Genomic DNA, 24,865 nt, shown 5'->3' with positions numbered 1-24,865 from the left:
CAAATGGCACCCATTGCAGTGTTAGTAAATTCTTTTTCTGCATAATTTTGAATCACTCAATATTAGGTCTCACCACTTACATGAATTCATGTTAAAAAGAGGGTATCTATATTCTAACCAATTTGTTCTTGTTAATAGGATTACTATATGGAATTGTTTCTCTAATAATTTATTTGTATTCATCCTAAGTGTAACGCTGTGTGTTTTTCGAAGTTAAATTAATTATATATTTTTTTATTCTAAAACTTAAAGGGGCTAATTTTATAGAGCGTTTTGATATTAAATTTAAATATTTTGATATTTACTTTAGTTAATTATATGAGGATCAAAATATAATATATTATTTTATATTATTACTATTATTATATTATTAGTTTAATTAATTGAGGGGAAGGAAGATATAACCAAAGTTAAGACTAAGTAATTGTGGATGAGTTTGAAGGAGGTAAAGTTAGGTTTTTAAAATTAAAAGGGGAGATGCATTTGTTTTTTTTTCACGTCCTTTTTCTTTTTACTCTTTAAAGACCCAATGAGAGGAGGAGCTACAAGAGATCACCCCAGAGACCCATTTTCTTTTTCCAACGTCGAACAAGATAGGGGGTAGTGAGAATTCTCGCTCTAGTACATGGGATAATTGTTGGGTAATGAGGTTGGCCCCAACCTCAATGTGTTGTATACGTTGTATGAAGGGGGAAATCCCAATTGTTATCTATTCTCATTTGTCGTCTTTCTCGTGACTCTTCTACTCTTGAATTGTTATAAATTATGATTATTTATGGTTGATTTTGTGTATTTAATGGATTTGTTGTGATTTTAGTTGCCTTTGGGTTCCTATGGGAACCCTAAGGAGATGGATTTGAGTATTATTGTGCGAGCAGTTAATAAAAGTGTAATTATGTGTAACTATTGCCTTTTAAATGCATAATATGATTGTTTTGAAGTATTATATCATTTGTGTATGTAAATTGATGGATTGAAGAAGAGAATACGAAAATCGCAAGTTGCAGAGTTATTGTTCATGAAAATGACATTGAGTGTCATTTTTGACGTTGAGCATCATAGTGGCAGATAGCCAAAGTTGTTGTTTGTAACTTACATGTTGAGCGTGAGTTTTAAGTTGAGTGTGGTTTAGGCTAAGCGTGAATTTCACGCTAGGTGTGGCTCAAGCTAAGCGTAACTCAACCAGAGAGAAAGGGTTTCTCTTTAGAAGTCCAATGATGAGCATCACTACAGTTTTGATTTGTTTTTCCCTTATTTTGTGTTCCTTGAATTCCAATGATGTATTGTAAATCCTTATGCTACTCAATGTTAATGCTTGATGATGTGCATATGTATATTAATAGCATGATTGCTAACAATTGATAGAATGGATGATATGGATGATTCTTGTGTTAAATGTGGAATGTCATTAAGTGTGATGGATTGAGTATGAGTTGTGAAGTAATGAGTATTGAATATTGTAAATGGAATGTATGGCAAATCATGTATATGGCCAATCACTGAGCATGTATAATGATTTATGAGTTTGTGTGACATGCATCATATGCACCCAAATCAAAAACTGACAAATTGGCAAAGTGTTATATATACATTAAGCATATCTTGTGATTGACATCACATGCATGCAAATCGTAGTCCATGTTTATTGCAACTCATGTTGCATGTTATTGTATGTTGTTCTTGAGAATGTAAATATAATGAATCAAGAATGAACTACTTACATCATGACAGTGTGGAATCTATGCTTAATTGTGATGTCTTTCCTTTATAAATGTTATATTATGTGTGTGGTTATCTGTCTTTTATCTCATACTATGAGCTAGAGTGAAAAGTTTCTCACTCTCCTTGTTTCCATATCTTTATTGTTATGTATGTTGTTGCAGGAGATGCTCATTAGGATATTGATGATGCTAGTGATGAGGCTTATGTTGGAGTTTGTTAATTATACATGGATTTTAGTATTCTTATATCTATTATCTTCCTAAATATAAGTTATACATGTACACCAAGTAAAAGGTGTCACATTTAGTGGTATCAAAGTCGGATTGATTCAAATCGGATGTGTGTGTTATGTTCTTTGTTGCGTGTTTCGTGTGTACTTTGATGTTTGATTGGTTATGTGTTGTGATATGTTTATTTGCATTGATTTGTTTGTTGGTAGATTGTTTGGATACTTCTTGCTTATGTAAGAAGTAATGGTTGTTGGACGTAATACGTATGTTTTGAGCAAAGGTGCTAGTGGCAATGAACGGTGCTTGAATGGTAATCAACTAGAAACTATTGGAAAATTGTTGTTTGTGTGATGTTGAACCCTTCAGTTGTACTCTTTGACTTTTGTGCAACTTATTATTTCTAGTTATCCATTCATTTGTCAAAATTCAATTGCTTTTCATCTCCTAATTTACCCTTTGATTCAACAACTCTAGCTAATAATCTTGTTTTTATTCTTATTGCATGTGTTATAACATCATTTACAAGTTCTTGTTGAAATTCTAGTTGATTTGATACGTTTGTCTCTTAGTCAACTAAACATTATATTTGGAATCGACTAATTTCTTCCAACTATGTTCTTTTAAACTGTTTTGAAAAGTCTATATCCTTTGGTGAGAGTAAGAGTGTGGAATTTTTATCTGCTAATAAAATTAAAACTTATGTGAAAGAAAATGAAGAGGTTAAGAAACAAAATAACACAACTTCAGGAAAAACAATTTATTATGCTTAATGGGTCACCCTAGGGAGTGTCTGTGTGTGCTCATGCGTACGTGTGTGTGTTAAGGCGTGATGGGACAGGATAGATAAGATAGGATAAATCTTATCACTCTCACTTTTAATAACTTTTTATTAATCCATTAGAAGTATTCAAAATATTGTTAATAAAATTATAAATGTAATAAATTTATATTTACAATTTAGTTATAAAATAATTAAATACATTTATCATTTCACATTTTAAAATTACAAAAAATTTAAATTTAAGATAAGTTAAATTCTTTTAAAAATTTCAAAATAAATTTGTCATGATGTAAAAAAAATCTTACAATTTTATAAATATTTTAAATAATAAAAAAAAAATACAAGACTATATCCAACTTGAATATAGTTATATTCTTTCAATATTTTTATAAAAAAAACCAAACAATTAATTATGTTATATCAATATAAAAAAATTATAAATAAATGTGTTATTAACATACGTCAAAATGAGAGTAACTTGTACAAATGCATAGATATTGTTCTAATATTTAGAAAAGAGAACAAGCCTTTCTTGATGAAAACTAGTAGAGAGATGATTGTTGTTTCTCTTTAACTAGCTTCAATGTATTTCTAATCTTCTTTGATGAACTCGAAACCTTCAAATAAAATCGAAAATGGTGGACGAGAAAGAGGTTGAGGTGAGCCACTTCAAAGTGAAGATAAGCAAGAGAGGAAGAACTTACCATAAGGAAGAATTCCTTAATAAAAGTTCACAAGGCGAATTTTTCCAATTGAGAGAACTAAGGCTTAGGAAAGAACAAATATGAATATTATTCTCAAATACATCAAAAGTGGACATCCTTGGTGAGGGAGGATGAGTATTTAGGATTTGATAACTGTTGCAAGTTAAGTTAACCTAAGTTGAATTTAATATAAGTTATGTTAACTTGGACTCAAGACTACTAACCTATGTTACAATTTGAAATCGAAAATTCTCTCCTAAAAGTGTCACAATTCTAGATCTAAAAAAGTCAACAGAAACTTACTACATTATAAGATAAGAAAAGTGTGACTCGTGTTAACATCCTATACTTAATAAAGCTAGTAAGAAGTTGTCACATGACAAGATGTTAAAAGTGTGACTTAACAAAGACATGTAACATGTTGGAGACTTGAACTAGTCATAAAAATACCTTATCCACTAGGAGTGCACGCCCAACATCATGGATATCACATCCATGTGTTTCCATGGACCAATTTAAGTCCAACATACGCATATCTTCTTTTCTAATTACCCTCCTTCTCCCCCTCCCTCACTTTCCTAAAATACTATATATACCCCTAAAATAAAAATAAAAATAAAAATAAAAAGTAAAAGTAAAAGAAAATAAATTCTGACTTTAATTGATTAAAAAATATAATATCAAAATTAAGAAAATATTTACAAGAAATTTTTTTATAAATATAAGAAAATAAACTGCTAAAAATAATCTAAAATTAATAAGAATTTGGACCTTTTTCCTTTTAAGTATAATTCATTTTGCTTAACTCCTTTAGAACTTCACTCATTGACATGATTTCATCTTCCCTTCCGATGAAGTCTCCTTTTTCATTCCAGAGTGTTTTGGTTTCAATGGGCCACAAGATTGTTACAAAGTGAGGCTTTAAAACATTTCACAATTCTCATACGAACATAGTTTCCGGATACAGTTTGATAACACGTGTTTTTATTTTATATTCAGCTTATTTAAAAATAGAATTGAACATATTACTAAAAATAATATATTTTAAGTTGACTTTAAAAAAAATAATAAATAAAGTGTCATTTTGTTTTGTCTAAATTGCCATAAATTACCTTACCATTCAGGCACAAATATTAATGCAAATGTCAAAAAGATTTTTCGAGACCTTTTTTGGTACAAAATCTGGCTTGACCCACACTTAGTAACTGCTTAGAGTAATCTCGGACCAATGAGCATCAATAATTAAGATGACGAAAAAAAATGCCTTGAAAAACACGGGCAAACTTCAAGTGAAAATTTGTGTTAGGTTATTCATATATAAATCCTTATCTCAGTCACTGCACATTATTCTCCAAAAATAATGTACCATATACAATAAAAATTGTAAAACTTGGATAATAACATTTTTGTTTATTTCTATGCATCACTAATAAATATCTTCCCCCATGATAAATGAAGTGAAGAGAATATACACCGAATAAATGTTATACAAGATGTATAACTTTGCTTTACATCAACACCATTACTCTTCTCCAAATAATGTTTTGGCGTCATAAAAAAAATTACCCATAACCATAAGAATTAAGTTTACAATTTTCAAGCACTCTTCTCAACCAACAGTGAAGTTGAATACGTAATAAAGATACCTTTTGTTCAATTTTAAGAAATATATCCATCCTTTCTTAAGCAGCATAATCTATTATGCAAAAGAACAGTTATTGAGAACAAAGGCAGCAGAACAATGCTTCTCATCTGCCAGTAATAAATGCTAAAACAAACATGGAAACTAAATCCAAAGTAATATTACATGCCTAATCTCCTAAATAAGGAATGAGGACATTAGCATATCTACTGTGATGTGATATCAATGAGATATAACAACTTCCATCATGTTGTAAAAAATCTGAAGATCTTCTTTCCAATAGACACCTCACCCGGATGTTCCTCTTCTTCTTCCTCCTCATACTCCTCCTCTTCATCATCATCATTTTCAACATCATGGATTGTACTTCCATCTCCATCTCGATATTCTGGTGTACCATTTTCCTCCACACGATTCAGAGAGTCAGTTGCAGCACCATTGTCATCAACAATATCTCTTGGTACTTCAAACTGTAAAAGAAAAAAGTGTAAAAATAGAATAGAACATATATACCAAAATTTCAATGAAATCAATCATCAAAACAAGGCTGTTACCCTAACAACTCTATCATCTGTTAACTCCACAGTCTTTACTATAGAAGTCTGCACCAGTGATGTGTTTCGTACACTGTCTTCAGCTACTACAGATGAAGTTTCAACAACTTCAGGGCCTTTTTCCTCCTCCAATTTACCACCAGCAGCTTCTATCTCCACGCCCTTTGTTCTATTAGATAAATCCTGTGTTGATGAATCTTTGCCCGCACTGCTAAAGAAAAGGAGTGATATCAGAACAATCAAGAAAATTATGACCACTGTACCATGGTTCATGACGGTGTTTGATAAACATGCAATAACACCCTTAGCATCCTCCCACATAAATTCAAATGGCATTAAATACTGGCTCAATTGAGCAATTTACTTTCCTACTATTATACACACGTAAAACACTATTTACTATTGGAAAAGTATCCACACTTCGCTGGACAACCAAGTAAAATCTGTGCTTTAAAACCCAAAATTGCTAAACAAATAAGCAAACAAAGATTGTTAGTTTTGACTAGGATATTTTTCATTTCAGTTAAACATTCTGAATAATCAACAACAAAGTCTAATCTCACTATGATAAGTCCGCTACATAGATCGTATCACACCATTGGACTGTTAAAAACCAAATTCTTATAGATATTATTCACCATGAGATCATAACAAATAAGACCCTACGACACCTTTGATCATTTAGTAAACAGAAATTTACTTTCAAAAAAATATACTACAGAACAGAAACTAACACCTTAATAATATTTTTATTTTTACTATCTGAAAATTAGTGCTTCTGTCCATATATTAAATAATCTAGCCACTTGAGTGATTTACACCAAAATAGTTCGTTTCCCAACCACAATTTGACAGTGACAAAATAATAAATATCATTCTTCCTATTACAGAAATCTACAAATCACCTTGACTAATCAATAAAATGTTGGAAAGATCAATTGACATAATAGTTAACGTTCAGATCCAATATTACAAAAATGAAGCAACCTTGTTAATCACAATGACAAAATGAAGCCATCCAGCGCAACAGATTCGCACACCACACTTTTCTTTATTCCTTTTTGGGTAGGGGGCAAGGGGAAGAGAAAAAATGAAGGATGAATTCTTCAGGGTGGATATCAAACGTGACTTTATTTCAAGCAACATTCCTTTAGAATTAATATAAATCTATAAACATCAATACCCATGTATATTTAGTTCACACCTCACACCAAGGAGTGTTATCCCCAATAAATAAACACAATCAGCATAAGATATAATGTAAACTGCCATTGGTCCCAGATAAGGCCTGCAACTAAACTTACATCTTATGCCGCCTGAGATTGTATCGTTTCTCCCCAGTAACTTGTGCAGGTGGAGCAACCGTCTGCCTCTTCTTCCTACGTGCACCAGTTGTAATACTATCTGAGTGTCCTTCACTATCACCCGCATTCTGCTCACTTTCTGTAACCCTAGAAGTCTGTGCCCGTTGCCGCTTCCTTCTAGTGTTACCAATTGCTTTCTCAGTGTGACTGGAGTCTTCTCGACTGTCTTCTTTGATAGGATCAGTATTGAAAGACTGCAAACTTGCATTTTCTATTCTCTCTGGGGCTTTACCTAGGAACTCCTTGGCCTCTTCAACAACAGCCTTCACTGAGCGTGTTCTAGCAATTCCAGATTTGCTTTTCCGCCCAGGTCTGCGCCGACCTCCCTTTGGAACTGACTGCTGAGAATCACCTGGATCTCCATCTACCAAACTATCCACACGGCTATGATCGCCTATGGATAGAGAGTATTCATCACCAACCTCTTTAACAATGTTATCAGATTGGAGGTGTGGTGTATCTGAAGAGTGATAAGCTATCCCACCTGCTGGTTGCCGTTCTTCAGGAATAACTCTAGCTCCTATATTAGGAAGCGATGCTGGGTCATCTACATTTTCTACGCTAACATTCACATTTGACAGTGGCGATGTCCCAGCCATGTCTGAAGCACCAACAGCATCTGTTCTTTTACTTGGGGACAATTTGAAAATCTTGGATGTGCATTTTCGGAGCCAAGACACAGACCTTACAGATCCAGAATTGTTAAAGTCAGAAGCAGCTACATTGTCCTGGGAGTTATCAAGAGGCTTTTCATTCAGAACAGGAGAGATAGGCAAGGGAGTGGCCACTCTTTCCTTAAAGTCAGGTAACTGAATATCAGATACAACAAAGTCCCTAACAACTTCACCACAGCCCTTGCAACTCCTTAGCTTCTCAACAAGTTCAAGAAAATGTTTTCTTTCAGCCACAAGGCGTTCACGTTCCTTCTTAACCTTCCGACTGAGATTCATAAGCATTTCAGAATCTTCATGCATCTCACGTTGGCCTGACTTCAGTTGCTGTTTGTTTGACTCAAGTTCCTTCCTTTCAGTTTCTAACCTAATCTCCTCAGCCTTCACTTCTCCCCATTCCTTCTCAGTTGCATCCTTCAAGATATTAATATTATCAAGCTCTCTTCGCATCTCCTCCTGAAAATCTCTCTCCCTTTCCTGAAAGTCTTTATCCATTTCTTCATGTCTTTTCTGAATTTCATTCTCAAGACTCCTCGTCTTCGATTCAAAATCTTGTAGCATTTGTGACCTTTCATTTTTTGCCATTTCGGACAAAAGAAGTTTCTCTTGATTCATTGAATCTCGAAATGATTCCTTCTCCAATTCAAGCTTCTCCAGCTCTTTCTTTATATGATCTTGGATATGTTGTTTCTCTCTTTTCAATCTTTCTTCTCCACTGTTCTGAAGTTTTCTTAAGCTTTCTTTCTCCACATCTAAATCATGCTGTTTTCTAGTAATTTCCACTCTTTTCTCATCGAGCACTTCCCACTCTTTCTCAAACCTCTGTCTCTCCTCCCTTAAGTTTTCAGCTTCCTTCAAAAGAAAGTCCTTCTGCGATCTGGTATGCTCTATCTCCTGTTTTAGTTCCAATTGCAAACGAGAATGTTCTGACCTCTCTTCTTCAGTAATCTTCAAATTCTCACTCTCTTGGCATATTTGCATCTCCTGCTGAGAAATCTCAGCTTTTACCTTCTCAAGTTCAGCATTTAAATTCTCCAGGCTCTCCCGATCAGCAAGTAGTTGTTGTTTTTCCTTCTCCAACTCTTTCTCTTTGATTTTCATAGTCTTTTCTTCCTCCTTTAAAGATTTCAACTTTGCTTCAATCTCCTTATTTTGATCCTTTATTCTCTCAGCCTTCTTATTCAAGGCCTGCTCTTCTTTTCTAACCTTGGTTTCTCTATGGTTAACTTCAACTTCCCTCTGCTCCATGGCTTCCTCCTTGCTCCTAAACTCCTCAACAAGAGATTTCTGCTTTTGTTCCAGTTCAAGTTCAAATTGCTGCAACTTTAAATCCAGAGTAGACTTTTGTTCACCAAGGAGCTTCTGAATCCCCTCCTGTAGGAACCACAGCTACAAGTCAGAATGCAATAAAATCATGCAAGTTACTCATGTCATACATGTACACTTCTGCTCACAAACCATGTTAATTTATTTGTCACAAGACTGTATTTATATAGTGAATTCCCATTTTCAATTTCTTTCCCACTTGGCAAAAATTGTGTAAAGTTGTCATTTAATTTTACATCACAATCCCACTCTTGCATCTATCTAAGCAAGGCCAAAAGTAGGTACATCATGTTAAGCATCTTTGAAATCTAAATATTTCAACACGAATGTGTTTCTCCATATCCCTTTGGATTTCATTTCTAGGTAACATGGATTAAGCCAATTATAAATTGATATATCATGCAGTTTCTTCATTAAAACAACTTCACACAGCATTTTAATGTATTTTAAAGTCACCAGGTCCCCGTACTCACTCTTTCTCTAGCACTAAGCTTTAGTTCCAGAGCAAGTAATTCTTTCTCTTTTGACTCCAGCATGCTCTTTAAAGAATCCACTTTCTGCAACCATAATCACAACACACAAATAATGGAAAGGGTCAGCAAGTAGATGTTTGCAAGCAAAAAAAGAACAAAAAAATAAACAAGACACAATAATAAAGCACAAAACAGACCTTCTCTTCTACATCTAAATCTGCTACTCTTCCAATTATCTCGGCTTCCTTTTCTTTCAATAAAGAATTAGATGAATCAATTTTCTTCTCCAACACTTCCAGGTCTCTCTCTTTCTGCTTCAGGTACTTCTCAGTTTCAACTATCTTTTCTTCTTTCTCACTAAGATTATGCCTACCACCAGATAGCATATCTTCTCTTTGCTGTAGCCTCCTTTCCCACTCTTTCAAATCTTCCCTTTGTTTGTAGAATGTTGCCTCAAATGATTCTCGACTGTAATGGGGATACAATACCAATGAATTGAGCCACAATGCATAAAAGATGAAATAATATGATGACTAGAGACATCCAAAAAAGGTCAGGCATAGAGCATACTCAGTAGCTAAAGACAATCGCTCCTGTTGAAGCAAGCTTTCACGAACCTCCACCTCTCGTAATTTCATATCCAGCTCTGCATTTTTTCTATTTATCTCAGCAAGCTTAGATTCTGCATCAAGCAGTTTCTTGTCAACCACAGAAGACTTCTCTTCAATTCCATTAACCAATGCATTAGCTTCAGCTAGCTTTGTATGGGAGGAAGACTGGACATGGGCATGCTCTTCTTGCATTGCACGCAGAGCTCTCTCAAGCTGCAATTGATCGATTTCCACAACATCAGCATAAAATCCAGGAACATCTAAACTGACATCTCAAGCAAAAACCTTAGCAACATGAGAACACTTCAAAATTGCCCCAGAAATCTTGACATAAAATTCAAATAGAAATAAATTGGTAAAGTATTGAACAAAATGAAAAACTAAGCATAGAAAATGTGTATCAAGGTGACATTTAAGGACTACTTGGTTTAAGAAAATGATTTATATTTTCACTAATAATTACAAAAATATCACCTTTCTGCTTTCTGCTGTTTTCACCACTTCCTATACAAATCTGTGAAAACTGGAAACCTAATGAAAATAAGGTGACATTTTTTGTAATAATTAGTAAAGGCTTAAGGCAGGGAAAAAAAGCAGATAAAACTATGATTCTCAACACATCATAATATTTATCCTATATCAATTATGGTTTTTATGGAAAGGTAATGCCTATATGCATAATAGAGTTCATGGAAATGGGGAAAGTGGGGAAGAGAGGGAAAAAGTTTAAGCCCAACCCCAATCAATAATCAGCTCTTTCAACACTAACCAAAGTAAAAGGAGTTAAATCATCAACAGAAGGAGCAATGAATGCAAGTACAAACAAATTTAAAACAATCATAAACTTGAAGATAGAAACAAAGACATACATCAGTCGCACACTGCTTCTCTGTGCTCAATGCTTTCCTCAAATTTTCCTCTCGCTTCTCAACTTCAAATAATGCAATTAAATGCGCTGACTGTTCTCGTTTTAAAATCTCCTTACTTTCAGCTAGTTCTTGCCTCAGCTGATCAAACTTTGAATTCCATTCTTTCTTCTCAATCAACAGGAGGCCCATGTTGTACTGGTAGTCAAAAAGCTAATAAAAAAAATAAAGGAACCAAAATGTTCATCAATGATCAATCAACATAGATAAAAAAATGATTTCCATGAGAACATGTTTTTGCAATAACATTCGAGGAACACAATAATGGGTAATTCTGCAACAATAAAATTATTTCATAAACTATAATGCAAAGCCTAACAAAGAATTTTCATGGTTAGGCAATTTGATATGTTTTTGTACCTTTTTTTTTTTATATTCAGTCTACAGTAACAATGCTAGTTTAGATTTCATTGTGATAACATAACAACATTCTCGGTTGCAACACATATCAAGTGGCTTTTAATAAGTTTCAAACTTAGAATCGCCAAGTTTAAGGGAAACTAAGTGAAATCAGGTGACATAATCTGAGTCAACATAAACCTGCCATACAATGACATGAATTACATATTCTTACTGCGGATGAACTATGTTTCTCAACTTTAAATTTATCATTTTCACCTAGATGTGATTTTACTAATAATTACAAGAACTTGCAAAGGAAATGGTGAAGATTCAGTTGTTTTCACTATTTCCTAAGCAAAATCATTAGAACAGTAAACAAAGAGAAGAATAAGGTGGAAAATTTTAATTATTAGTAGAGACATTTCGACTGAAAATATTTTCACTAAATTAAAAAAGAATTTTCAGTATTTCCTTTCTCAAAATCACTTTAAAAATTAACACTGAAACAACATAGAAACAAAAAATGAAAAAGAAAAAGAAACCACCTACATATATGTTTTCACTTTCACTTTCTAAGCAACCCAGCCAAAATATTGATGTAACATTAAGTTTTGGATCAGAATTGCACACAAAAACACAGAAACATTGTATGTATCTTCTATCATAACCTAACATCTAGATGACACCAAATTGGTGGGCCTAGTAAGTATATAGAAAACAAATATAAACTTTCAAAAAATGAAAGGAATACCAAGGATAACCAAGAAAATCTATTATATTTTATAAATCTAATAATTTATATGCATATCTATATACATATCCTGCACACACACACCTCTACATATATATATATACATATATAATAATCACATCACCATATCAAATGTGTATGTGTGTGTGAAAGCATGCATCGAATATGATTCAAATCTGATACAAAGATGCGATGCAATCATTATTATTATTATATTAATATATCAATGTCTGTGTATCATACTAAGCTACTGATGAAAATTTTAAATGATGCATTAAGGAAACTTTTAAAAGGTTCTTTTCTACCTCTTTTGCTCCATCCAAATTCAAAACTGTATCGACCATCTATATGCAACAGCAAAAAATGCTTTGCCTTCATTACTCTATCAACTACAATGCTCTTTCTATGATTTTTAATTGCAATTTGCTCTGCAGCCGCAATTATCACCAACTGTATCAATTTAATTCTCTACAACCCACATTTGCTAGTAATCACTGCAAAGAGGGGTTATTTTTTGGGGGAGGGGATGTAGATACCAGTAGAATCAACCAAAAGAGTCCATTTCTCTAAACACAAGCGCAATATCAATATCAATATTCAAAATATTAGTAACTATCTGCAACTATAGATTCTTATTGATCAATCATAAATACCAAACGCCAATTGTCACCATCCGACTAACTCACAATATAATTAATATAAAACAAAGAAAAATAATAAATAATTTAATCAACAAAACTTATCTTAAAAAGCAGAAGAAAAATCACAACAAAGCACAAAAGCATGAAATCAAACCCTAGAAAAGCACTTCAAATTGCAAAATCTTCATTAAAACTAACCTCTTTCTCGAGCCTCGACACCTTCTCCGAGAGCGCCTCCCTGTCCTTCCTCTGCATCACGGCCTCATCCAGCAACCCTAACTCCGAGAACCGCTTCCAGTCCTCAGCGTTCCCGGCGTCCAACTCCACCGCCACGGTGGTTTCGGTGAGAGACCCCAACGGCGGCGGCGGCAGAGGATCGGCGTCAACCGCCTTGCCCTTGGCGGAGGCAGAAGCCACCGCAGAACCTCCTCGGTGCGGCGTGAACGGCGCGGAGGCGGGCCACGCCTTTCTCTGCGGCGTAAACATCGATGCAATGAAACGTTAACCGAGAAAGTTGTGCGGAGAGTAAAATCCGGTGAGGGTTTCGCCGGAAAAGAACAAAAGAGAGGGATTGTGTTTTGTGAAAGGGTTTAAAGGTTTTGAGGAAGAGAAACTCTATGGATTACAATGCTCTCAATGATAATAATTGGGGAAAATTAAAAGCCAATTTTTATGGATAATCTTTAACGTATATAAATATATTTTTTTTCATGTGTAACATATACATAAATATGACACTGAATCAAATAATTGTATATTGTAAAGATTTTATTTGGTAAAAATATAACTTTTTTTTCTTTTTATTATTTATTAATGTTAATTTAATCTTATTTTAATTAATTAAATTAATTTAGTTATATATTTTTAAAATGTATTTATGATTAATCTTTCGTTTCTTTCATTTAAATACTTAATAAATTTAACACGTGTCATATCACATGTCATATTGTCATGTTATGATGTCTAGCTATATCGCATAAAAGCATGACACGTGACATAATATGGTGATATTAATTAGATATTTAAACGAAATAGACGAAAAATTAAACATTAAGATACATTTTAAGATATGAGACTAAATTGATTCAATTAATTAAAATGTGACTAAATTAAATTTAATAAATAATATAAAAAAATAAAAAAATATATTTTTGTCATTTTATTTTATCTTATTAATTTAATCTTTACATATATTTTATGAGAAAAAATCATATAATATAATATATTAATGTATTAGTTATACAAAATCAGAAGTAATATGTTAAAACTATATATTCCACTAAATCTCGCAGTATACTTAATAGAATAAAAGAATTTTTATCTAGCATTAAAGTATAAATAGGTGGGTATTTTCATTTTTCAACCAATTATGTACATCTCCCTGTCTTAAATTCATTGAAAATTTTATTATTAAGAAAATGTTAACTTGATAATTAATTTACTTTTAATTAGTATTTTAATATATATAATGTACATGTATTTTTATTATATATAATATTTATAATAAATTATATAAATAAATAAATATTATATTTAAATATATAAATTATATTTAAAAGTAATATTAATATAAATTTTTAACATATAAAATATATTTTAAATTTATAATAAATAATTTATATTATAGAAAAAATATTTTTATTTATTAATAATTTATTTTAAAATATTAAATAAAAATAACTCTTACAAACTTCTTACAAACTTTCTCTTTAAGGAAAAATTTCTAAAAACTTCATCATAAAACATAAATATTCATGTTTAATATATAAGATTTGATTAAATAAATGACACATCAATTTTACAAAATAAAATTTAGTGTTTTTTTAAATAATACAAAACAATTTAACTAAATGAAGATTTTATATTTTAATAATGTCTCTAATCAATAAATTTGTATTAAAAAAATAATCATATTAATGAGTATATAATCACATGTTAAACTAATCATATTATTGTCTAATTCTAAGAATTCTTTTTCTGGGACTGAATTTTAAACTGATCCTTGGCATCGGCGAGAGGTGGTGGTTGTCATTCCGAGCAGCCTTATTTTTTTCGATTTTATTAAATTGTTATTTTAAAAAAAGAATTTAAAATTTTTAAACAATTTAAAAAATATGTAATAATTGAATAAAATTTATTTATTAATATTTAAAAAAAGTAATTTAAATTTTTACTTTAATAAATTGAAAATATAATAAGTTATAATGTTAAAATAATAATTTTAATAAGTTATTTTTATAATAAATTAGAAATTTAATAAATAATAATTTTAATAAGTTATATTTATAATAAATTAGAAATGTAATAAATAATAAATATGATAAGTTATAGTTATGTGTGTGTTTAAAAATATTAATAATATATACTATTTAAATATCTTTATAATTACTAAATTTAATAAATTAGTATGTATTAAATATATTGATTATATTTACAATGAAAATTACATTTATCAGACTTAAAACTTATTACAACAATAAAGATCAATGGTGGCGGAAACTAAATGCATGACCTATATTTGAACATGTGTTCTTAGTGTGACCAGGGGTGTGACAATAGGAACAATTTTTTACATGATTATGTTATTCTTTAGTGTCTATCTCTATTCTAATCTTGCTGGACTTGGGCCGACCCTTAAAAGTTCTCTTGAATTCCAGATTTGGCTACAAAGTTAGACCAGTGTAAGTAGCTCAATAATCTTCATGTTGAAGATCTCTAAACTGTCATTCGTATACCTTTGCAACTTGTTGTAAGGTATATATGAGAGATATGTAGCTTTCATAGTCGTGGTGTTCATTTAAGCATGAAGCGAGTACATGCGAGCAAGGAATATGAACTTTCTGGAACTTGCCACAATCATACCATATCTCATCTAGCCTTATAGTAAATCTCTCAGCGGGTTGAACTTCTCCCAGATGTTGCGTTTCTTCCACTAGAAATCTAGTGTTTGATTCGTCAAAGGTGATAACTCTATGAATATTTGCCTTTAACTATGCATCTTGAATAGTTTTACTAGCAATTTCCGAGTAGACATGTCCATCATTAATTATTGCATCCACTTTCCTGTCTCTTTGAACGAAGAACTTGTTGCAACGAGTGTATGTCGTCATTACCATGGAACAAATTGATAGATTTCTTGTTTTCTTCAATACCGAATTAATAGACTCTGCTAGGTTTGTTGTTATGTGTCCCCAACGTCGTCCATTGTCCCATGTCAGCGTCCATTTTTCTCTAGGAATGTTATCTAACCATTGTGCTGCTTTAGCATTATTATCTCTTACTATGTTGTAATAGTAAAAGAATCTAGGTTCATTCATCCCATATGTTGGAGAAAAAAATAACAATTAAATAATGAATACTAAGTAACAAAGTTTTAAAAAAAAAGTAATGATAAAATTACCCATGTTGACAACATCCTTCTTCAATGCTGCATTTTTGAATCGTCGCATGAAGTTCTATGCAATGTGTATAATGCAATAAACATGACATAATTGTTTTCTATCCAACCACTTCCATTTTTGGAATATGTATTTCGAATAGCCTCGTGACGATCCAAAATGACGCACAACTCGTCTTTCGATGTTACATACCGCCTTAAGTTCTTTAGGAAAAAAAGTCATGCATCACTAGTTTCACCTTCAACAACAGCAAACGCAATAGAAATTATGTTGTTGCGTCCGTCTTGCGTAACTGCGACCAATAGCGTACCTTTGTATTTGTCGTATAAAAATGTTCCATCCACTTGAACAATTGATTTGCAGAAGGAAAAACCATCAATGCATGGTTTAAAGGTCCAAAATAACCTTTTGAATAAAACACTCCTCTCGTCCAATAAGTCACCTTGGTATGTCGATTGTGTATTTAATTCTAGATAAAGCCCAGAACATACATTTGCATTGATTGCAACATACCTGGTAACTTGTTGTATGAATCCTCCCAGTTGCCAAAGATGTTTTCAATGGCATGTTGCTTCCCCAGCCATATCATTTTCTGTAACTGATTGTATAACCTATTGTCGACTTAATGTAGGCTATGATGGTTGAGATGGGTGTGGATGGATCAATGTCAATAATTTCACGAATGGTTTAAGAAATCATTTGTGATCCCAATTTATTATGATCTTGTGAGATGAGTGGGAAAACACATGTGTGGGGGCCTTCAAGGATCATGATTTCCCAATGTTGCTCTCTAGTGTGTAATATAGCACGACATCTCCAAGCACAGTCGTGGTGAACGGATTCCATGTGTAGACATCCAATTTTGTCCGGACCCACAAAAGCAATGAAATGGACGTCTATTATCAAGGAAAGGAGCTCCCGAAGCATGGAAGCAACAGGACATGACATTAGAGGGCCTAAAAGCCCAAACAAGCTAGTTTTAGTAGCCCAGAACAGGTTGTTACAAAACTGGAACGGGCCGTTCCAAGTCCATAAACAGGCCTAAAACCTAAGTTTGGAATTGGAGTTTATTAGAATTGTTAACATTGAAAAGTGTCTTAACATCTTCGTCATCAGTCAACTCAACACAAGTGTAGTTACTAACCCCGGGCCAAGTCTAATAGGTAGCGAAAATGTATGTTAGCCACCCTTTCAGTAACTTGTTGATGTAGCTTTGTGTGGATGACTCTCTATAGCCTTTCTATATCGTAATTCCTCTCTCTATATGAACTAATTTTTCATATGGGGAGGAGAAGTTGACTCCTTCATTCGGACATTGGTTAATGAAACCATCTGAGTGAACAATAACATAGATTGAAGAAGACATTTTATGAAGGGTTTAAAGGAAATGAACAACATGATTCAGAGGATAGGCTTAGTAGGGGAAGAGGTATAACGAACAAGGTTAGAATGTAAGCTGAAGGTGAATGAAGAAAATGAAGGGAAAAGGGCGTATTTATAATGGTAGCATTGGATTCCCTGTGGGCCCTACACATAAGAAGAAATTGATTTCCTAGGGCGCCCCACGCGTTAGAGGGAATTGATTCCCTAGGCCCCACGCGTCACAAGGAATTGATTCCCTACGCCCTATGCATCAGAGGGAATTGATTCCTTGGGCCCCACACGTCAAAAGGAATTAATTACTTACGCCCCACGCGTCAGATGGAATTGATTCCCTGGGCCCTACGCATCGGTGCATGTAGTGCGAAGATGGAATTGATTCCCTAGGCCCCCACACATCATAAGGAATTGATTCCCTGGGCCCCATGCCTAACCCTATCCCTAAGTATAACTCTAACCCTAACCCTCACCCTCACCCTAAACCATAAACCCCAAAAACTTAGCCCTAAACTGGAAATAATTACCCAAAATCCTAACTGACGTACCATTTTCGAGATGATATTTTATGTAAATATTTTTTGAAATTTTTTACCAAATCCACTTATTTCAATACTTTTCATATCAATGAATTCAATAGTATAAGTTTCAAAAGTCAAAAAAATTTGTAATTTATCCAAAAATTTAGCCCTAAGCTAACAAAAATTACCCTAAACCATAACCGACGTACCACTTTCAGGATAATATTTTATGTAAATTTTTTTGAAATTTTTTACCAAAACCACTTATTTCAATAGTTTTCATATCAATGAATTCAATGGTACAAGTTTCATAAATAAAAAAAATTGTAATTTATCCAAAAACTTAGCTCTAATTTGAAAAAAAAATTAACCTAAACCCTAACCAACATACCACTTTCGGCCACTTTCGGGACGATATTTTATGTAAATTGTTTCTGAAATTTTTTATCAAAGGCACTTATTTCAATTCTTTTCATATCAATAAATTCGATGGTATAAGTTTCAGAAGTCAAAAAAAATTTGTAATTTATCCAAAAACTTAGCCCTAAACTGACACAATTTACCCTAAACCATAACCAACGTACCATTTTCGGGACAATATTTTATGTAAATTTTTTTTGAAATCTTTTATCAAACCCACTTATTTCAATTGTTTTCATATCAATGAATTCAATGGTATAAGTTTCAGAAGTCAAAAATTTTGTAATTTATCCAAAAACTTAGCCCTAACCTGACAAAAATTATCCTAAACCCTAATTGACGTACCATTTTCAAAACGATATTTAATGTAAATTTATTTGAAATTTTTTACCAAATTCACTTATTTCAATAGTTTTCATATCAATAAATTCAATGGTACAAGTTTCAGAAGTCAAGAAAATTTGTAATTTATGCAAAAACTTAACCCTAAACCTTAATAAATTACTCTAAACCCTAACCGTACCATCACTACACCAGAAGTGGCAATAGATAACGCTATTTAGATAGCGCTTTGTGTTATTTTATTTATAAAAAAAAAAATTGTTTATAGCACTTTTCTAAAAAAGTGCTTTCTAAAGAAAATAAATAGACAGCGCATGTGAATAGAAGCGTCATTTATAAGATTTTATAAATTGATTATTTTTTTAAAAAAAATTATTATGGCGCTCATTGAAAAATAACATTTTTAGAAAAATAACTACAAAGCTCTTATTAAAAAACCCTTTTTATTGGTCTTTTGTTTAATGTACCAATTCACTTCACATGCATTTGTATTCGCTGTCCCTCTCATAACCCACTGTTCTTTTTTTTTCCTTCACACCCATGTTAACATTCAGTATTCTATTGTTCATGCTCCTTATCACTCCCGTAGTCATCCTTTACATTCATTCTGAAGTCTTCCTCCACCATCATTCACAAAATTTGTATTGTTGTTCGTAAAGTGTATCTCAAGCTACCTCCGCTCAGCATTCACATTATTGACTCATATTCTACGTTTTTATTATTAGGTGTTTCTTTTTTGTTTTATTTATTGAATATTTTTTTCCATTAATGCTTAACTTTGATTCAAGAAACAAATATTAAATTTTGTTTTTTTGCTTTCTGTACTTTTTCTATGATCAATAGATGAATGCACTGCGACAAATTTCGTGATGAAGAAATTTTGTGACGAAGACGTTAATCTCTTCCATCGAGAAATCTAGGGCTTTTTTTGCAAGATTCATCCTTGAATAGGCTTTTTTCAAGATTCATTAAAGTTACATTCTTTTCTTCTTATAAGAAATAAAAAAAAAGGTGAGTTCTCATATATGCAATTACCTTCTTTTAGTCAAATATTACATTTTTTTTATTTACTATTTTTATATTTAGTTGCGAGTTTATTGCAAATGATGTATGATGATTTGTGTTGTTTTGAAATTTTAATAATTAGACAAGATTATCTTATATGGTTGAAAATGAATTTTACAATTAAGAGATGTTGGTTGAGTGTAAATTGCCTTATAATTTTGTAATTAGTGTCCATGCTTTACTATTTTTTACAAAACCACTCCTAATAAGATTATGAAATATTATAACAAAAATTTGTGAAATCATTAATTGTGAACCCGAAAACATTCATGGCTTCAATTAGAAAATGTGAACCTGAAGAATTATCAGTCTATTGTAATCTTCCTGTGTTGAATTCATAAGACTAAAATAAATAAGTAAAATATCACATATTTTCCATGAAAGATTAAGAAGTGAGACTTAAAAACGGATGTTTATGTCCATCCTAGAAGTACAATTTTAGTGGCAGAAAGTATAATAATTTGGTATGAATTTGGTAAAATGGAAATTCCCATGAAGGTTTCATAGCAATGAGGATCAACATTTTTATCATATATGTAATGCTTGCATATAATTATGCTCCCATTAACCATAACATTTGCACTGAAATATTCAAAAACTGTGAGAACATAATCCTTGTTTCAAGGAAGAGATAGAATAAGTGAGTTTCTTATTGATAAAATTGACAAAATTTGAATGTTTAAAACACTAAAAGTTAGTCATACCGTGGGGAATGTGTTGTTGGTGTAGGAGATGATCATGCAAGTCTTTCCCACAGCCTCATCATAAATGATACACTTGATGAATCTTGTTGTGTTTATATTCTTTCAACTTTGCAATCATGACACACTAACACAAAAAGGCAGTCGTCTTCGATTAAAAGAATTAGTTCTTACAAATAGTTTAAAAAGTGTTTTCAGTCTGATTATTTAGAGCCTAAGAAAAGCATTCCCTGTTTTTATGGTATAGAAGTACTATTTTAGCCAAAACATATCAGCACTTGAAGCAAACCACATTAATGAAAACATAAAACAAATGGGTATGAAACAAATTTCATTACCTGCCCTGTTTAAGTTTATATAGTTTGATAAACTAAAAAAAATAATATCATTGTATAGTTTTTTGTAGGGGAAAGCCTAATAATATGAACATAACTCTTACCTTTTTTTCTACTGGTCAAGAATGCATGACTTGTTGCACAAAAACAAAATCCCTTTCCAAAGACACATCCTCATATATGACCTTTTTTTTTATCTATGCTACTTTTTCTCCTTTATCTGAACTAACAAATCTTTATTCCTAGCAAGACCTTCAATAAAGTGATCAATCTACTCCCTGAAGATTAGCATTAGGCTTGATCTTCATAATATCAACCCCACATAACGAATAAACCTTAAAGTGTGACACATGCATGCTCTAATTTCATACAAGTAGAATATGAGAATATCGAGCTAAACTCAAATTATGCATTATGCAACTCAACATAGGTTCAAGAAATGAATATAGGAAACAATACATACTTGTAGAAAACATGATGAGAAGAAGATGCAGATTTTTAAGGTAGTGTTTTTAGCAATTTTTCATGATAGAGGAAAGTTGTAAGAGGAGGGGAAAGATAAGGAAAGCAGAAGGTAAAATTGTGATTGAAGTGCAAGTGAAAATGAAATGTGAATGTTAAACTATGAGTGAGAAGTGAAGATAATGATAATTGACAAAAGAGCGACAATCGTCGGAGGAGGGGAATTTGCGGTCTGTGTTGTAGTGTAGAAGAGAGTGTTGAGTGTTGAAATAGAAGGAAAGGGAGCGTAGAAAATAAATGAACCTGATTCTGTATCTTCTATTCTCGAACACCGACACTTTGCCAGAATAGTAGCATAGTTTACCAGAATTGGATGATTAATTATAGTAATAGGGAGTGGTGGCTTGGCTTGGAAGGAAATCAAACACATTACACATGTCTAGTAGGTGTGAGTGAGTACGATTCCCATAGAGCATAACAATACCAGTGCATCAGTTGTCATGTGGTCCCCACATACAGGCTATCACAGAATAGTATGTATTATATTCACATATTCACATACAGGCTCAACAATTAAGCAAAGGCAAAAGACAGAGACTCACCAACCACGTGTTCCTGAGACCATGAGTAAGCAAATACAAGCTTACCTAAGGATATACACGTGTTCCTGGGAACTTGAATCCAATACCATGTGTTTATAAGAAAATAAAACACGTGTTTATAATTCAATTCTATATTTTTTTATTTTTTTTATCCATGAGAATACAATTCAATATAGAGATATTTATAACAACTAAACTGAATCCCCTTAATCAATTATAAACTAGTAAACAACGTAAATTGATTGATGAATGTTAATTTAATTTTTTCTTACATGCATATTGATGACAATAAAAATCAAACTTAAATAATAATAGATTTACATATTAATAAAAAGAAAATATTTTCAAATATTTCAAATAAACTTGAATACAAATTCATAAGATAAAATAAAACTCTCTACAAATTTTTTTATACTCAAATTTGATAATTACTTGAGAAGAGTTAAGCACTCTAGCATAATTGTATTTGTCTAATAAGTTTTATAATAATTTATTTAAGGCAACTTGATAATATATTACTAACTTATTAACTAAATTTATTCCATTTTATTAATTTAATTTATACATACAAAACACTTTTTATCGGTAGTATTTTTTTTCTAGTTATTTAAGATGATATTTTTGAGAAAAACTATTATAGTAGTTAATCATAATATTCACAACAAATATTTTATATCAAAAGAAATTTCTTTAGGGCTAAATATATATGAAAATAAAACACGTAATAAGTTTCATGCATGTTTAACTTTATCCAAAGTTATCTTTATGTGCATCTTATAAAAGAAAATAAAACACGTAAAAAGTAGTTTCATGCATGTTTAACTTTTTATTAAATTAAATCTCTATGTAGAGTACTAACGATTATATACATTCTTAACTTTTAAGGGGAAGTCCTACTTCTACATTAAGTTATTTTATATTGTTATGCTTAAAGAAAAAAGAAAATATATTTTTAATATAAGACTTTATAGGAATTCTTTATACTTCTTATTAATTTAATTTTTATTTGTTATAATTATTTATAAATTGATTTTTAATATTTTAATAAAATTATCAATAAATAATATTATTTGACAATATAAATTATTTATCATAAATTTAAAATATAATTTATATTTTATTGTTGAAAAATATAAGTTTTATATATTTAAAAATATCTATTCATATATTTTTAAAATATAATTTATATATTCAAAAATAATATTTTTATATATATAATTTATTTTAAATTTCAAATATATATATATAATAAATATTTAGTCTATCATTATATAGATTAAAATACTAGTTGGTTATAATCACTTTCATTGTCAAAAAATTATATTAAAATTTTTACTTTAATTTTATCTTATGACAGGTTGATATTGTTGAACTTACAACTACTATAGAAAAGATTGAAGGCCTTATTGTACTTGTTGAAAGTTTTTCAAATTTAAAATATTAAGGTAAGTCTTTAAAGAATTTCCTTTTTTATTTTATTATTTGATGTATGAAAAGTATAGATAAACAACAATTTTTTTAAAACTATGCATTTATGTCATTAGATGTTAACATTGATGTAACTATTATCAATGACTAATATGATAGATCAAGAAAAAATGGATCGACAATGGATGTATGCTAGTCGATTGTCAAAAGAATATGAAGATGGGGTGAAAGAGTTTCGTAGATTTGCAGTTGAGCATGCAAAAGATCCTAGTAGAATTATTTGCCCTTGCTTGAAGTGTTGTCATTCAAAGGTAGTTAATGTGGATGTGTTGAAAGAACATTTAGTATGTAATGAAATTGATAAAAGTTATTCATGTTGGACAAAACATGGTGAAACTAGAAACATGATGTTGACCTTGATTTACAAGATAGTGTCAATTATACACCAAGCGAGCCTGACACTACATATGAGTTTGACCAAGTTGAAGAGATTGTAAATGTTGTTGAAGAGGATCTTCATGATTGTCCTTAGATGTTTGACAAATTGGCAAGTGATGCAAATACACCATTATATGATGGTTGTACTAAGTTCACAAGACTATCAGCAGTGTTAAAGCTACTCAAATTAAAAGCAGAAAATGGATGGGAGTTGGATTACAAGACATTTCAGGTTCCCATATTTGGTTGCAAGTGGGTTGATAACAATAGTGGAGTTCGACAAGATGAGACAGGGTTTATGCAAGTGAACTTTAATAAGGAGGGGTACCAAGATGAGCCATTTATCTTAGCATCACAAGCTCAACAAGTTTTTTATGTCACTGATCCTGTTGATGCCAATTGGTCAATTGTGTTGTTAACCAATAAAATAAATGATCACCAAAATGAAGATATAGAGGATGAAGATACAAATGTTGAGGATGACCCATTGTATGAGATATCACATATACTTGACGATGATCCAACGATAGATGATATCCTGTATAGGAGAGATGACCATGATGAGGGGATTTGGATCAATCCATCATTTTGTGTCCATAAGAAACAAAAAAGTTTTAATTTGACTAGGAAGAGGAAAAGGTTGATTTACACATAATTTTTACATTATATTGTTAATTTATTTTTATTTTTATATCTTTCCTTTATATCGATGGTAACATTTTTTATTACTCTTTTTCTTGTAGGTAAATGGCATCTCCTAGCCAAGATGATAGCTTTAATTCTAATGAACCTAAATGGAAGAAAGGTGTAGTTATTATGAAGAAAATCATTGGAGCTAGAAGTGAAGGAAAAAAAATAGATATAATGTATTTATTTTTTGCTTTGGAATCTTAGTTATGTTTCTTGTTTAAAAATTAATATGTGCTTATTTGTTTTATTAGGTTTCATGGAATGCAAAGGGTCAACCAATTGAACCTGGTGGAACAATATTCATTAGTTATCTCGAGTCCATTGTCCGATCTAACATTCCTATAACAT

At 31.4% G+C, this 24,865-nt stretch overlaps 1 protein-coding gene across 2 annotated transcripts; it reads right to left on the bottom strand.

Annotated features, from left to right (window-relative positions):
- Nucleotides 1-5,043: 5,043 nt before the first annotated feature.
- LINC3 (little nuclei3) lies at nt 5,044-13,377 on the bottom strand. 2 transcript variants are annotated; one of them, XM_020347739.3, is made up of 8 exons: nt 12,937-13,377; nt 10,948-11,157; nt 10,038-10,291; nt 9,665-9,935; nt 9,468-9,551; nt 6,938-9,042; nt 5,634-5,844; nt 5,044-5,549 (listed from the first exon to the last, which is right to left on the bottom strand). In XM_020347739.3, the coding sequence occupies exons 1-8, from the start codon at nt 13,222-13,224 to the stop codon at nt 5,325-5,327; spliced, it is 3,648 nt and encodes a 1,215-aa protein (XP_020203328.2). In that variant the 5' UTR covers nt 13,225-13,377; the 3' UTR covers nt 5,044-5,324. The 2 variants fall into 2 exon arrangements, with proteins under 2 accessions (XP_020203328.2, XP_020203329.2); XM_020347740.3 differs by having other exon boundaries at nt 5,634-5,841; nt 12,937-13,375.
- Between the last annotated feature and the right edge of the window lie 11,488 nt (nt 13,378-24,865).

Source organism: Cajanus cajan, chromosome 11 (assembly GCF_000230855.2).
Source record: "Cajanus cajan strain Asha chromosome 11, NIPB_CcT2T_4, whole genome shotgun sequence".
Taxonomy (NCBI): domain Eukaryota; kingdom Viridiplantae; phylum Streptophyta; class Magnoliopsida; order Fabales; family Fabaceae; genus Cajanus; species Cajanus cajan.
Note: the sequence above shows the minus strand (reverse complement) of the source record. Positions and strands in the feature narration are given on the sequence as shown.